The sequence below is a fragment of the Danio rerio genome, chromosome 25 (assembly GCF_049306965.1).
Source record: "Danio rerio strain Tuebingen ecotype United States chromosome 25, GRCz12tu, whole genome shotgun sequence".
NCBI lineage: Eukaryota > Metazoa > Chordata > Actinopteri > Cypriniformes > Danionidae > Danio > Danio rerio.
In genome coordinates this window covers 18783459-18800784 of record NC_133200.1, presented here as the reverse complement: position 1 = coordinate 18800784, position 17326 = coordinate 18783459, and the positions used below count along the sequence as shown (strand labels likewise).

Sequence of the window (17326 nt, the reverse complement as noted above, 5' to 3'; positions counted from 1 at the left end):
TCCATCTCTAAACCTAATCCTCAGTAGTTTGTTTAAAATGACCAAATGCGTATATGAGATACAGTATGAAAACATTCTGAGATTGTAGGACATCATATGTATTAGCCACTAATACACCTAAATGTAATACAGTGGAGATTTTGTATGTAATGTTTTTAGAAAAACAAAAAAAGACAAGTAAATAACCATTGATAAACCTGTTATTGTCTATTAGCAGATCATACCAAAATAAATGAATGAGATTTGATATGAATTTATGCAATTTAGCTGCAAATATAAAAAAAATCTACAAACTGTCATGCGGTCTGTTGTCATTTCAGTCTTTGGATTTCCAGTGTTTTTCCCATTTTCCCCTTAGTAAACCCTTAAAATGGAACGACTCATGAAACGTTTGTTCCTTGTTAAAGCAGCGTGTGTGACTGTGTTTGAGAGATTTGAGGGATTTGGGGCTCAGAGCTCTGTGAGGATGTCAAGTGTTGCGTACTTTGATTAAAATGATGGTTTGGTCTCACAGGAGATAGCAAGACGGAAGAGGAGATTTTCCCAAAAGCAGAAGTGGATTTGACAGAACTGTGACTGTAGAATTTCCGTAAACACCAGAACTGTCTTTATATGAACAGAGATTTCTGCCTAAATGTGAATTATTTGTATACGTAATTTTTAAAAATCATCATTTTTTAGTATGATTAAAACTGCTATAAACATATTCAGGTTATTTTGGTGGCCTTTAAGCTGATTAGTCAGCTAATGGTTTTGGGACAGTAAACCAAAACAACTATTTGTACCACATGTAAAATGAAAGGATGATGGCATGAAAGCTTTTATTATTTTTTAGAAACACTATTTACATTTATAAAATATTTTTGTTCATCAAATAATCATTCACAAACCTGAGGAAATGAAAAACAATGTGCTACACAGTAGCAAAATGACACAACTCTTAAATACAGCAGAACTTCTAAAGGAAAAGTTAATCAAAATAAAATGAAAACTCTTTGACCATTTACTCTCCGTTGTGATGATCAGTGACTTTCCAGTGTTCAATAGAATCTGTTTTTGGGAGAACTGTCCCAACTTTAAACATCAGTGTTAGTAAACCAATCATCTCTTTTGGCTAAAACGTAATAAAGGAGATGTCTAATGTCCGTTCCATGATGTCTCTGAGGTCCTACACAAGACGATAAGATGTTTACAGTGTTATAAATGACTGGAAACAGCATTCTCTCCTCAAATCTGATGATCCAATATGTGCCACCATATCCGAGTTTACTGTAGGTCCAGTGATTTGTCCCATATATCCTATAAAACTTTCCCAGGCAATATGTGGGTGATTGTCCATTTCTGACTGCTGCACTTCTGAAGGACCAGCTGATATCCATGATCCACATCTGCACTTTCTACCAACTCCAAACAACGTTTCGACTTTTTGTTCTGAATGGAGCCTCCCTGCAAACACAAGACAGATACAAATGAATAAATGACACACATTTGTTAGAGTAATCAAAAGAACATAGTCTTAGAAACATTACACACAGGGTTGCCAAATGTGTGGTATACCTGCAGAATTAGGCTACTTACTAGTTTGTTTGTTTTTATTTAACGAACAATCTCTGGAAACACAATTTTAATGCAGGGGACTAACCTAGTGTTCAAGAATATGAAAACAGTTTGGGATGGATTTTGATATGCAGAACTGGCAACCCTAAATAAAAAGTATATCAAATGTACAAGATTTAACTTCTGTCCTCATTTAATTACCCTAATCCATATTTCCAACCCAAAAGTTTATAATTTAGCTTTGAAACACATATTAGGATACTGTTAATCAATTCTGAGCGATTTTGTTAAGACTTCTCATTTGAGTATTAGTAGACTGTCAGCTTAATATCTGCTGATACTGCTCCTATAACAGACATTTTACTGATTATAATAAATGTTGCAAGTACATGTCAACTTACACTAACCCTAACCCTAACCTAACACTCTACTTATAATATATTGAGAATTACTTAGCATGTAGATGCAATGCAACCTAAATGTAAGAAAATGTTTTAAAGGGACCATCAAAATAAAGTGATACTGAGATTTCTGAAGGGATTTTCAGACAAAACTCAGACAAAAATAAGACAACTCTGCAAAGCAAAACAAAAAACAAACAAACATGAAAATGATAAAAAAAAGAATAGGAGTCCAAGTCTTCTGAAGATACACAATTCTTTTATATGAATAACAGATATTCGTTAGACTTTAATTTGCACAAAAACAATGATCAGTGAAAAACAGACCATGCCTGCTTAGTGTATGAGAACAAACCCAACTGCAAGCTCAAATGTGAAATTAATTGCATTTGATTTGTTGTTGTAGAAGCCAGTAGCTTAATTTAACACCCAGGGCTTAATTTGTGTCAGAACACGACTGATCCGGCACTTCTGAAATCTGATCCAGCACCTCATTTTACCGATTCCCCTCCTCAACCGTCCCCCTCACTTTTAGAGACTGACCATTTAGAAACAGGTGATTAATAATGATAGACCTTTTTCTCAGAACACAAAATTTCCCATTATGTTTTGCATGTATGTGCAAGAAAAAATGCTACGAACTTCCGGTTGGCAGCTGATGCGTATAAACAGTCACATTTGGACAGTGTTGATATGATAGTTTTAATCTGTTTTATTCCCTTTTAACCTCTTTGAACGAATCCTGCTGTCGATCAGCGCCACCTCCTGGACTGATAATTTAAAAAATATGATCTAATAGGATGGAAAACAACTGCTGTGAGGCATTTTTCCTTCGTTCTCAGACGGCATTTGCTTAAATGAAGATCATCATCGCAAAAGTCAACATTTTCTCTTTCTTTCAAATATATAACCAGCCCAAACAAATGTAATTCACCAAAATATTTGACACACACATACTAACATACACGTAAATGGCTCCCGATTAGAATCAACATGCAAATCAGCCAGCAGAGTATTGTTGTGGTATTCGGCTTTTCTCCTAATGAATAAAACTCAGTCTGGATATTATGAATATCAGAAGAATATACTTTATTGGAATATTTTCCATAAAAACAGAGAGACCCTGGAGCAGACCCATCTCAGTCTCTCCCCAGGACAAATCCCAAGTGTCTGTGTTCTTCACAATATTTATACTGATTTTCTCTGCCCACCTCTCTCGTTGTAACTCTGACCATTTTAGGATGTTTTGTCTTTACTGAGGGGTTTAGTATATCTTTATGTGCTCATGTTATTCTGGGCCCTGTCCCCTACAATGCAAACACCTGTTTTCACACCAGAGTTCTCTCTACATAGATTCAGTCTTGTCTGAGTGTTTACATACATTGGCATGACGGTACATTAATGTCATAATATGTCACTCATTTTCCTGAAAACCTCTCACAATTATAACTTCATATGTGTGTTTTACATACACAATCATTGTTATACAAATAAACAATATTGACCTTACACATTCCTCAACAGGACACCCATTCTACACACACCACCAGTTGCCACCTTTCTTCTCACAATACACCACCAGTTGTTGCCCTTTTTCCTCAAAATACATGTCTAAGCATCTCTAGGTGGTTGTATAGGTAGACAACTTCATTGCACACTTATAAAGAATAAAATAATCTTCGTCAGTATCCGTGACGGCCTTTATTGGTCATTTTTGTAAATTGCATGAATTACACACCTGTTAAGTTTCATGCCAGTAATCTAGTTTGCTCTATAATGCAGTAAAGTATTGCGTGTGTGTGTGTGTGTGTGTGTGTGTGCACGCATTAAAGTGCTGCTGAGCTTACAGCTGACAGGTCAGGAAAACACACAAATGCTGTATTTCTGGCAGCAGACACGTGAACTAGGAGAACGTTTTTCTCTCACGCTTGAATTAAATCTGACAGATTATAACGGCTTTAACACGCACATTTCAAAGTTGCTTATCACAAACACACTCTGTAATCTACTCAAAACGCGATTAAAACCCATTTTTGGATTGCAAATTACCTGTTGTTAATGCTGTAAACGGAAGTTCTAAACATTCTACCGGAAGACGGTGGTCGCCATTGGGCCCTCCATGCAGCAGCCAAGAAAAAGGTCTATATAAACGTAAACTTTTGAATCTCATACAGTTGTCCCTCCCCCTTTTAAAATGTCCGCTAAACCTCTGGGTATAGGAGAGGGGAAGATGTAGAAGTTAAAAGCCTTTAGTGTCTGACAGTGCATGTACATGTGGCTGCAGCCAGACCCTTTACATAGAACCTCAAATGTGCTGTGTGACTCACAAATATGATGGGATCTTATTTATTAGTCTCCATTGGGATAGCCAACATCAGGTGTTCAACACATAGACAAAACATCATAATACAACACACAAACACAAACTCAAAAGTTGTTAACTACATTAACATATTTATAAACACAAGAAAGTTGACGTCTTCACTCATATGTGTTGCCAGATCACATATAATAAACAACAACAAACCAACCAAAACCAAAAAATCACCACCTCCACCTGCATACTTTACTAATTCCCAGTAAATACTATAGGATTTTATTATACTGTATCTAATAGTATTTACAGCCATTTAATTATGAATGCTACAGCACCCACAGTTGTATATTGTAACAAATAAATACTGTAATATACTTCAGTTTTTACTACAGCAAACTAAGGTGTATTGTAATGTAATATTTATATTTGTCAAAAATAAAGTGCAGAGTTGGGTAATGTGTTTGCTATAGCTGTTGCATTATATCCTTGCAACTAGCACAACAGATTATTTCAAATAGGCTACTTTACTGCAATAAAGTTCAAAAACACTACATATAAAGTTCGCCTCACAGCAAGAAGGTTGCTGGTTTGAGTCCCGGCTGGACGAGTTGGGGTTTCTGTGTAAAATTTGCATGTTCTCAATGGGTGTGTTGATGTGGGTGTCCTTTGGGTGCTCCGTTTTTCTCCACAGTCCAAAGACATGCACTAATGAGAACTGAATGAACTAAACTGGCATAAACATAGTATACGAGTGTGTGTGTGCGAACGTGGGAGTGTATGGATGTTTTCCAGCATTAGGTTGCGGCTGGAAGGGCATTCACTGTGTAAAACATATTAAAACATCTTTCTGCTGTGGCTACCCCTTATAAATAAAGGACTAAGCCAAAGAAAAATAAAAGAATGAATGATCTGGGTTCCTAAAGCCCGAGGATGCTAAATAAGTATTACTTACAATAAATCGACATAGTAGTTAAGTTAAGATATTCAGTAGAGTGACAGAATATTAGAATATGTTCTGAAGATGTTTTTTTTTAATTTACAACAATATAAGAGTATGAGGACAGAATTTTTTTTTATGGTGAAATAACTTTAGATACTTTTCAGAAAAAACAGGTTAAATAACTCAAAAATATCCTCAGGACTTAAAGCATTTAGACGTTAACACGTCCTTCTAATGCAGAATCCAAGCGACTCTAAGTGAGAAATCAAAGCTACACTCATACCTTGAGAAACTCCTTTCTTTCAATAAATAGCATGTGAAATACACCACCAAATCCTTTGAGGACAATGTCAAAAGGAAAGTGATGTTCCTGAAGTGCTTACTTCTGAAGCAGAGCCTCCAGGTTTGGCTTCTTACAGCGCTGAAGGAGGCTCCGGAGACAGACCAAACATGAAAGAGGAGCCCGCGGGCAAAACCTCACCCTTGTCCAATCGTCTGCCACCGTATCAAATCCACCTCAGACATAAGGTGTATCAGAAACCAAATGTCTCACTACACAGGCAAAAACACGCAGTTGGAATATTTGTATTTGTGACACGTTTCATGTATTTATTCACATATTCAGTGTTGAAATATTAACTTGTAGAACAAAATGTTACATACTGTGCTAAATGCGAAACTTAGAAGTCCTAGAAGTGGTTAATGTGACAATGTTAAAGAATTTAAATATAACTAGGGCTAGGGCAGCACTAATTCACAGCAAGAAGGTCGCTGGTTTGAGGCCAGGCTGGGTCATTTGGCATTTCTGCCTGGAGTTTGTGTGCTGTCCCCATGTTCGCGTGGGTTTCCTTCGGATGCTCCGATTTCCTTACAGTCCAAAGATATGCGGTACAGGTAAATCGAATAAGCTTAATTAGTTAGTGTAGCCGTAGTGTATGTGAGTGTGTGCAAGAGTGTGTGGGTGTTTCCCAGTGTTAAGTTGCGGACGGAAGGGCATCCACTGCATGAAAATTGTGCTGGAAAAGTTGATGGTTCATTCAGCTGTGGCGACTCCTGATTAATAATAAGAATGTAATAAAAAGGATATAATAATAAAAAGAAAATAAATGAATGAATGAATAATTAGTGCTGCACAATATATCATTTGAGCATCAACATCACAATGTGTGCATCCGCAATAGCATCGCAGGATCTGCATTGTTAAACTGAGATTATACAGTTTAAGATATGCATGCTGTCGCCTCACAAGAAGGTCGCTGGTTCGAGCCTCGGCTGGGTCAGTTGACGTTTCTGTGTGGAGTTTGCATGTTCTCCCTGCGTTCGCCGTGGGTTTGCGCCGGGTGCTCTGGTTTCCACCACAGTCCAAAGACATGCAGTACAGGTGAATTGGGTAGGCTAAATAGTCCATCGTGTATGTATGTGAATGAGTGTGTGTGGATGTTTCCCAAAGATGGGTTGCAGCTGGAAGGGCATCCGCTGCGTAAAAACATATGCTGGTTAAGTTGCCGGTTCATTCTGCTGTGGCGACCCCAGATTAATAAAGGGACTAAGCCGAAAAGAAAATGAATGAATGAATGAATGAATGAGTAGTTTAGGATTATACATATTATATTGGATTATATATTCACACAGTTCAAAATACATGACATTGGTTAAGTTACTGCAAAGTTTAACATAATGGAGCAAAAGTTTATTTTTTTAAATCTGCACATTTTTAAGCCCTAAGAGAGTTTAAAGCATTCAGACACAAGTAATTTACTAATTGTAACTTTATTAGAGATTAATGTTGTTGATCTATTTAAACAGTAAAGTCTTTGTAGTGTTATTTTATATGAGATTTTTTCATTTTTTGTACCTGAATATGATTTGACTAAATTGAAAACAATAAAGCGCTGTTTGTTTCACTTTTATGTTTGCTCTATTGCACTTAACTATACTCATAATTTGTTTATGACATTCCGTGTTCAATTTTTTGTCCCTACAGAATCATGTCTATCAGTAGAAAATTAATAAATTGTTTCCAAAATAGAGGTGTTCAAGTCATCTGGTGAAGTTGTATGTACAGTTGAAGTCAGAATGATTAGCCCCCCTGAATTATTAGCCCCCCTGTTTATTTTCCCCCCGATTTCTGTTTAATGGAGAAAAGATTTTTTTCCAACACATTTCTAAACATAATAGTTTAATAACTCATTTCTAATAACTGATTTATTTTACCCTTGCCATGATGACAGTAAATAATATTTGACAAGATATTTTTAACGACACTTATACAGCTTAAAGTGACATTTAAATTCTTAACTAGACTAATCAGGTAAACTAGGCAGGTTAGGGTAATTAGGCAAGTTATTGTTTAATGATGGTTTGTTCTGTAGACTATTGAAAACAAAATTAGCTTAAAGGGGCTAATCATTTTGTCCCTAAAATGGTGTTTAAATAATTAAAAAACTGTTTTTATTCTAGCCGAAATAAAACAAAAAAGACTTTCTCCAAAAGAAAAATATTATCAGACATACTGTGAAAATTTGGGAATTATTATATTAACTGTATATTGCAATATATTTCACAGAATTACAACATATAGCAATATCACATTTTTCCAAGATTGTGCAGCCCTAGAATGATAAACAATAGCTTTTCACAAATAAAAAATATTATAAGAAAATCTAACAGAACAGAATCTTGAGTTTTCTTGCTTCAATTTTCTCAAAGATAAAAATGAACTATTTTTTATAGAGTTAACTTGTTAATAAAGGTTCAGCGGCGGAACCAAGCCTTACTTGTCCCCTTAACCAATCACCTACTCCCAAAAACTTATTTAAGGAAGACCAACCCTCTAGCACCGTTCATCTCGTTTTTTCGAACCCACCCTCCTTTCTTCTATATCCTCCCTTCCATTTGAAAATCCTATAACCCTCTTCACTACATGTAGGTTGAATCGGGGGGTCTAATCATTCTACCAAAATATTACAGAGACGGTACTCCCACTTTCAGTTTCTTGGCATCATTGTAGGACGCCTGATCAACCTACCTACCTGTTCACTGTTTATTCTCTTACTTCCTTTCACCTTCATCCCACTATTCTCTTACCATCCCTTTCATCCCTAAATCCCTATGATAAGTCTAGCTCAAAGTCTCAAATTGTGGCATGGTCCATGCTGATAAAATTCTAGGTAAAATTAATGACTATTAATTTAATTTGTTGGGGTTTTACATTATATATTCCTTAAGGTAACCTTCCTTATTTGCATTTTGCAGTGTCAGCATCTCTGTTTGTACGATGACTTGTTCAAATTGTGAATCTTTATAAAGTATACTAGGAGTGTAAATCAAACACTGGATATATTTTGATTTATTGATAAACACTTGTTGGTATCCACAGCTATTTCATTTTATTAATTCAAAAATGCATCCTAAAATCTGAAAATTCCCAAATGTACAAGATTGTAAATCCCCCTCCCTTCCCCAGAATTTTCGAATACACACATTGTTTCTTCACTCCAACATAAATATTTTCTCTCAAATTGTATGCAAAATAAAATTTGTATATCAAAATAATGTCTGTGTGTATATAAAAAAAAAAAAAAAAAAAAAAAAAAAATATATATATATATATATATATATATATATATATATATATATATATATATATATATATATATATATATATTGTGGCGAGCTCACCGATGCAACGTCACCATGGTCCCGGTCCACACCAATTCTCCAATTCTCACATCATCAGCACTAATCAAACACAGCTGAGACCCATTAAGAGACACGAATATAAGCAGCGCCCAACCCAGAGACTGTGACCTTCATTTCACTCAAATGACTCCCTGGCTAATATCTGGGTCTCTTTTCTCCCACAGCGGACTCTAGCAGCTGACAAACTTCCCTCTCACTTCCACCTTCACAGCCTCACCCTTTCCCCCTGAACCCCTACACTCTTCCCGACCAGAAGACCGATCGCTCCGCTATACACACTCACCACGCTTGTAAATAAATCACCCTCCGGGGCAAAGTGTGTAAATACAACCCGATTGCATGTTTCATCTCTATCTCGCTACAATATAAAAAGAACAAAAATCTCTAGTAACTTTATGAAATTACCCTATCAACTCCACAGCAGCATCATTTCACCACAGCAAAGCACAAATAAAAAAACAGTAATGTTGCAAACAATATCTAGTTCCTTAAATAGACTGATCATTTCACTTCACAAGACCTCATTGTATTGTTAGGAGCCACTGCTTTTTCAAAGTCCCAGTAACCATTAACCCCAATTTTAACCAAATAATTGGATAACTACATCTTGCAACCCAGGCTCATTCTGAAAACATAGCCCAGCGGACGTTTCTGGAGACTGCAAATTATGTAGCTGGAGGTACGTATGGTTGCATTTAATATTTTAAGCGAACGCTACGGGGCGCTGTGACGCCGTTCCTTTTGGCGCTTACCAGCTGACCGCTTACCTCTGTGTGGAGGGTTTTCCTTCTGCAACCAGTTTGTCCAGTTACCACAACAACGACTGGGTTCGGGTCCGGGTCCGGGGAAGAGCGGTTTCAGAAATCAGGTAAGAAAAAAACAGAATCCAAAAAATAAAGTGAACAAGTGAATAACAGGGTGAGAATGTGGTAAAATCCGAAAACGTGGTAAAAATCAGACGAGAGCTTTTCCTTTTCTGGAAGGCTTTTGTAAATTGCTGCTTGAGGTTAGGGAAGTAAGTGGCTGGGTGGGTGGGCCAATCGGTACAATAGGTAGGGTTTATGGAAGGAGGAGGGTGGGTCAGCCAATTGACTGGTTGCCCAGTCAATCATTCAGTCAGTCAGACAGACGGTCGCTGGACAGCGGTCTCCGGTGGGATTATGCAACAACAGCATGGGCGCGAATGGCACTCGCAAGAGACATCTGAGATCCGAAAAAGCACGCACAGCAGCCTCTTGCGCATTAGCGAAAACAAAAACTGCAAAAATAAGTACCTCCCAGGACGTATTTTGCAGTCTCCAGAAACATCCATGGGACTATAGCTGCGTCCCAAATTGCATACTTGCACTATTCTACCCCAATTTGTAGTATTAATAGTGTAAGTAGTGTGTTCACACTGAAAACTCTAAAAATAATAAGTGCACTTTAATTACCCAGATGATGCACTCGTTCAGCCGGTAAAGTGAAGTGTGTAATGATGGACACTTCACGCACTCAACGACCGCAGGTTTGCTCACGTAGTGGAAGGGACGGAGCTATCGGGCGCACATGATGGATAACTTTATTTATTTTGGATGGTGAAAGCAAAATTCTCTTACGAGAGATTATAGCGCCTCCCGTTGGTGAATGCAGTTACACTTATGGCAAGTATTATTTGATAATTTGGTCATTTATTTCACTGATTTGGCAACTGTCAAACGTCATTAGGGAAACTGTTTAAATTTTCGCTGTGTATAGTGTATAGTGTGCCATTTGGGATGCAGCTATTGTGCTTGGGTTGACATCTTGGATAACATGATGGTTAAAAGGAAAGTTAATATTCTTTTTTTGAGTGAACTATCCCTTTAAGAACTATGACTACAGCAAAAGTTATTATCAAGGACCTGTAATTAAAAATATTCTGGCATGCATCACTTAACAGGTGTCACCATTAGAGACCACTGCAACTCCTCCAATTAAATTCAGTTCCAAATCAGCCTTCCTGAAATAATAATAGCACAGTTTTCGCACACGCATCTGTTGGTGCCAAATGCCCTAAAGAGCTAAATAATACATTTCAACAGGGTACATGTGTCAGGTAAGCTTAACGACACATTTATTCACATACTGCCAAGCGGTATCCTGGAGACAGACTGAAAAAGCAGACTGTCAACAGACAATGTGAGTCGATAAAAACTTAATTAAAGCCATTTCTGATGTTCTCCTACGAGTCAAAAGCCAGTTCACTCTTTCAGTGGCTTTGCTATCAATTATTCATCACATCTAAAAGGCCACAATGGATTTGGCCCACCTGATTCCATTTTAAGAAACGCGGTGACTGCAGTAAAGCCTTTATCCTGCCGAGCTCATCTGAGACATAAAACCACGTCCCGAGGGTTTGTGTGAGAATTGATATCGTTCATACTCTGATACAACGTGTTTGTTCATCCACTTTGACATCTCTCCCAAGGGGGCAGCATTACCCTTTTCTAATAACCTGTTCTGACATTTACACCACACTTCTGCTAAACCTTTCAGAAGACACCGCCTGCCGTGACATATATTAATTCATCCGTCTTTTAATAGAGACGCATATAGATGAAATCAAGATGTCTGCTACTATCCAGAATGACACTTGAATTGAATTAGGAGAGCTTTAGGATGCACACACACCACTCACACCTCTGAATTATTAATGCTGGATATCCTGAAAGTGTCCACTGCAGTTGCAGAGCCAGAGGGCCAACAGATGCTGCAAACTGACAGCCAAATTTAAGGCAAAGTTTTGAATTAGTACTTGAATTATCTCAGAACTTCAAAGTGAACAAATCTGACATGTCTTTAATTGAGTCGAGCAGCAAAATACAGGCATGTCAGTGTGCAATAGGGATTGTGTGGAATGGAACGGCAAACTTTGGAAAAGTGATGTTTTTAATGAAATATTTAATAAAATAAACCTGCGACATTTGTGTCAAGTTGTGTTTTAGGATTTCTATCAGAAATTATGTAAAATAGGCCACCTGAAGTCCTAAATAAATGTCTTGCAAATGTTATAAACTAGTATTTTACTTTTTCCCTAGATACATTCACTCCATTAACAAAAACTATGATTTGACAAAAACTATGATCATATGCACTTGTTTATATGGCAACAACCAGGAAGGTCCATACTGACTCCAAAGGCAGATACTGATTAGATCAGGGCCTGGTGTGTGGACTTTGGGGGTTTTACGATGTGGTCACATGTTGATTGGTCAGTTTGAATGTCTCAGTATTTGGGCTTTGGTCACATGGTCAAGAAAGATAAATAGCTGGTAAACTTTGCTCTGTCGCTTTTCCTGGGCTGTTCTTTTCCTGCTCTGTGCTTTCCTGATCTTCTCGCCTCTTTGAGGCCTACCTCCTCTCTTTGTCTCTTCCTCCCCCTGTTTCTCTTCTACCTCTGGTAACTTTATTTTTACATTTGAGCTGGGTACAATTATTATCATGTTTTTATCATATCATATTTTATCATTTTATACGGTTATTTTTAACTAATTCAGTTGTAACAATAGAGAATTGTTGTCATTAAATCATCTCATTTCAAGTATTTGTGAATTACTTTTGATTTAGCATCAGGATTTAATTGCTTTATATTGCAATACAATACAAACACATAGTAGCAACGCTCTCCCACAGTTTTAGCTATTAATACTGTCCTTATTTCCGTTTTTGGTATAAGATAGCAGAAGAATGGTTTGACTAGAAAGTTTTTTACCATCATGCTGATAACTTTTTAGTCACTGGGCAGAGCAAAAGTTTGAACCGCTGTGGTTAAAACCCATTCTTAAGCCTGGTTTATACTTCTGCGTCAAGTGACCAGCGTAACCCACGGCGAATGCAACACGCGTAGCAGTGCATTTATACTTCAGCGCGCTGTCTCTGTTGGTCTGCAATAACTCTTCCGAAACGCTAGTAGGTAGTGAGGTGTAAATGTTCCTCTGTGTCGAGTTTCTTCGCTGCTGTTTTACTTTTCCTGAACACTTCCTGGATGTACAAGTGGCTCAAGCTCATTTTGAGGCAAGAACTGGTGGACGTGCAACAACTTTAACCATGAGGTAAACACAGTACAAAACTTTCCATCCGGAGCTCCTTCATGGGACTCCACACTTGTAAACAATCGCTCGCACCATACGCACGGCTCTCGGTCCCGCCCAGAATCGTCAGCGCTACCAAGCCGACCAATCACTGAGCTTGCGCTACGCGTCATTGCGACGTGTAGTTACATTTTTTGAGAGGTGCACGTCAGTGACGCTGACGGCCACAGCAAAGGGCTATGGGTCAACGCTGCGTTTCACGCAGAAGTATAAATCAGCCTTAACAGCGACATCAAGCAGAAAGAGTAAGGGTGCTTTCACACTAGCACTTTTGGTCTGCACCTAAGTTCATTTGACGGCAAAGTACGGTATGTTTAGCTAGTGTAAACACGGTCTTCTGAACTTGAGTGCGCACCCATGAACTGTAAACGAGTCCGTCTAAAAGTGGTGGTCTGGAGTACAGTAAGTGGGAACTCTGGTACAGTTCACTTCTGATATAAATGCAATCGTACCAAATAACGGGAGTGAACCGCCAACTGTACAACAAAGTATAGTTTCCATAACGTTCATTCGTGTGTGTCGTTGTATCAACTACCTTGGCAACAAGCGGGACTGACCCAGTGCAAACAGTGATAATGTTTGCTTGTCTCCACCAAAAAGGACTTCTGCAGACATTGCGTGATGTTCTAAGTGTTTTTAATATTTTTTTTGTGGCAGTGGCTCTCTGTATTTTGATGTTGGTATTAAAAACAAAAGATTCAGTAACAGCAGAATGACTGTTATATATGTATGTCTCCATTTTAACGCTTTGCTTTTGTGGCCATCACCTAGCAACAGCTGTACACAAAACAGCAGCTTGATGACGCAAGTGCAAGGGTTCAAAAGGAGAAGAGGCGATGTGAACACAAACCAACCGAGAAGGTGGCAAGGGGGGACAATCGAACTTTGGTTCAGTCCAGGCAATTGAACCAAGTGTGAGAGCCCCCTCAGAGTTTCTCATTTGAAATAGTTAAAAGAAGGAATAAATTAGCTATGACACACAGTAGTGCTATGCTTCAACGAGGCTGAGAAAAGAAAATGTAAAAGAAAATGCAGCTAACATTAGCTTTCTGTATGCATAATATTTTGTATTACTTTGGAATCTGGATTGCAGTGTTGTTAAATGCATTATTTCCTCCAACAATGCTTGGAAAAAAGGGTGCCAAATCTGGTGCCAAAGCCTCTATTAGAGAAAAGAGATTAAAGGATGAGGCAAAAGAGAGGAGAGCTGAAAAAATGTACTCCACACAGCTATATAAGGCTGATTTATACTTCTGCACTGAGTGATTGGCGTGACCCAAGGTGCCTGTCTTGTGCAAAGCTGTGCATTTATACTTCTGCATGCTGTTTGTGTTATTGTTACAAAACATTAGCTGGCAGTAGCTTTTTATGTTCCTCTGTGTCAAGTTTCTTCACGGGTACTTTGTTTTTCTGAACACTACAAGTAGCTAAAATTCGCCCATTCAGGTGGGAACCTGCGGACGTGAAACAACTTTAATCATAAGGTAAACACTAAACAAAGGTTTCCATCTGCAGCTTATTCACGGGACTCGACAATTAAACACTTACAGCCCATGCTTATCACCAGTACCAAGCTGACCAATCACAGAGCTTGTGCTACGTGTCGCTGCAACGTGTCAACCCAGGCTCATTCGTATTACGTAAATTTACTATAAAAATTTTTGGAGATCACAAAATACGTCCCAGAAGCTACGTTTTTTTGCAGTTTTTGTTTTCGTGAATCCACCAGAGGCCGCTGTGTACGCTTTTTCAGATCTCAAATTTTTCTTGTGTGCCATTCGTGCCTGCTGTTCTCATGTACATCCACCAGAGGCCGCTGTCGACTGACATACATGCATAGTTTGCAATATCCAAAAATGTATATAGGGCTATGTTTTCAGAAAGAGCCTACAACCCCACATCAACTTCTACACCTGTGGTACACACTTACACTGGCCATTGTGGCATGGTTACATGGGGCCTAGGACAGAGAAAGGAACAAAAAGAAGGTGGAGGAATAAGAAGGTACAAACTTCCACTCCTAAACACACTGGCTCTTGCAGAGGCTTCATTCCTTTGCCTCCCCTGTAGATAGCAACACCTTTTCAACCTTTAGGCACTCACAGTGATTTCCTGCTTCTTCACTCTCCCTGCTCCACCCATGACAGTAGATGTCATCAGGCCCTGGTTTCTGATGAGCAGCCAGGACTCCCCCAAGCCCTTGGAGATGACAGACACCACTCCACAATATGTCAGATGTAAGCGTAAACCATTCTGTTCCTCAAGGCAAGTCACACAATCACATCCTCGCCAGCTCGTCCTTCAAGATTCACCTCAGCAATGGGGTTAACAACAGGCAATTCAGAGAAAGGAGGTGGAAGGATAAGAAGGGCCAAAATCTGTCTCCTGAACACAATGGCATTAGTCCTCCAGCAGTTTATGTATGCAATTCTAGGCAACAGTACTCTGTAAACAGCTTCACTCTTTTTCCCTAACAATTCAATAACTCTTCAGAGCTGGAACCCAGGATCCAGTTGAAGGACATTACAAGAGTCTGCTAAAAAATGATAGAGCAGCCAATATGATTACTTAACACTTCATGCAACTAGCAGACATTGGGAGTAGCCTACAGGATTGGCAGGACCGTAGCAAGCTGAACTGGCGCTCTAGGCAAACGGCGATTGTGCCACTCTTACATTGTTTTTGTTCACACCACCCCTAGCAAGATGCCGCCCTGGCCAATCGCCCATATTGCCCATGGCTAAATCTGCCACTAAGAATCGTACAGGATTCCTCTCATGCTCTGTTTTCAGAGTTTGAGTGGCTTACATCAGTACAATGACTTTGTTAACTAGGTTGCAGAAATCAAATGAGGAAAGCAGCTTTTATTCCTAGAGTGGTCCGGCTGATAAATGTTAATTATAGATTAGTTTTGTCTTTATCTTTACATTTAACTTTTCCTTTTAAGTCTTGTTGTATGTGTGTATGTACATGTTTGTATGTAGTTTGTTTGTGTACGTATGTGTACGTGCGTAAATATATGAATGTACTTGTATGTGTATTTGTAAATTATATCATAGGCTACTTGTATGCACTATGAATTGAATTGCCCCTAGGGGACAAATAATATCTTACTAACTAACTAACTACGCTATAGGCAACAATAACTTCTCCAACTTTGGTTGCTTGACAGTGAGCTCCCTTGCTGCTTGCTCTAACTGCTCTACCCATGGCAGCAGATGTCATTAGGCCCTGGCTTCTGGAAGATGGTAGGGACTCCTCCCAGCCCTTGAAGACAACAGACATCACAACATCACTTCACATCTTGAGGCTGATTTATACTTCTGCATCAAGCGCACTAGTATGCTACGGCGCGGCCTGCGCGTGGACGCATAGCCCTCGCCATGGCCGTCAGCATCGCTGACGTGCACCTCTCAAAAAGTGTAACTACACATCGCAATGACGCGTAGAGCAAGCTTTGTGATTGGTCGACTTGGTAGCATTGACAAGTGTGTGCAGGACCGAAAGCTGGGCGAGCCCGATGCAGCGACTATTTACAAGTGTGGAATCTCAAGAAGTAGCTCCGAATGGAAAGTTTTTTTTTTTGTGTTTACCTCATGGTTAAAGTTGTTGCAAGTCTGCCGGTTCCTGCCTCAAAATAAGGGCCGTCAGCATCGCTGACGTGCACCTCTCAAAAAGTGTAACTACACATCGCAATGACGCGTAGAGCAAGCTTTGTGATTGGTCGACTTGGTAGCATTGACGAGTGTGTGCGGGACCGAAAGCTGGGCGAGCCCGATGCAGCGACTTTTTACAAGTGTGGAATCTCAAGAAGTAGCTCAGAATGGAAAGTTTTTTTTTTTGTGTTTACCTCATGGTTAAAGTTGTTGCACGTCTGCCGGTTCCTGCCTCAAAATAAGGGCCGTCAGCATCGCTGACGTGCACCTCTCAAAAAGTGTAACTACACATCGCAATGACGCGTAGAGCAAGCTTTGTGATTGGTCGACTTGGTAGCATTGACGAGTGTGTGCGGGACCGAAAGCTGGGCGAGCCCGATGCAGCGACTTTTTACAAGTGTGGAATCTCAAGAAGTAGCTCAGAATGGAAAGTTTTTTTTTTTGTGTTTACCTCATGGTTAAAGTTGTTGCACGTCTGCCGGTTCCTGCCTCAAAATAAGGGCAGTCAGCATCGCTGACGTGCACCTCTCAAAAAGTGTAACTACACATCGCAATGACGCGTAGAGCAAGCTTTGTGATTGGTCGACTTGGTAGCATTGACGAGTGTGTGCGGGACCGAAAGCTGGGCGAGCCCGATGCAG

General features: G+C 39.1%; 1 protein-coding gene across 3 annotated transcripts in view; it reads right to left on the bottom strand.

The window, feature by feature from the left end:
• Positions 1–791: 791 nt before the first annotated feature.
• The window catches only part of galnt18a (UDP-N-acetyl-alpha-D-galactosamine:polypeptide N-acetylgalactosaminyltransferase 18a), a 135078-nt gene continuing 118543 nt past the window's right edge, over positions 792–17326 (bottom strand). For 2 of the 3 annotated variants that reach the window (XR_012399744.1, XM_009297873.5), the window contains exon 11: positions 792–1446. Coding sequence is in view for 2 of the 3 variants with exons in the window: in XM_009297873.5 (XP_009296148.4) it covers positions 1300–1446 (147 nt within the window). In the remaining variant the exon portion in view is untranslated. 3 annotated transcript variants of the gene reach the window in all.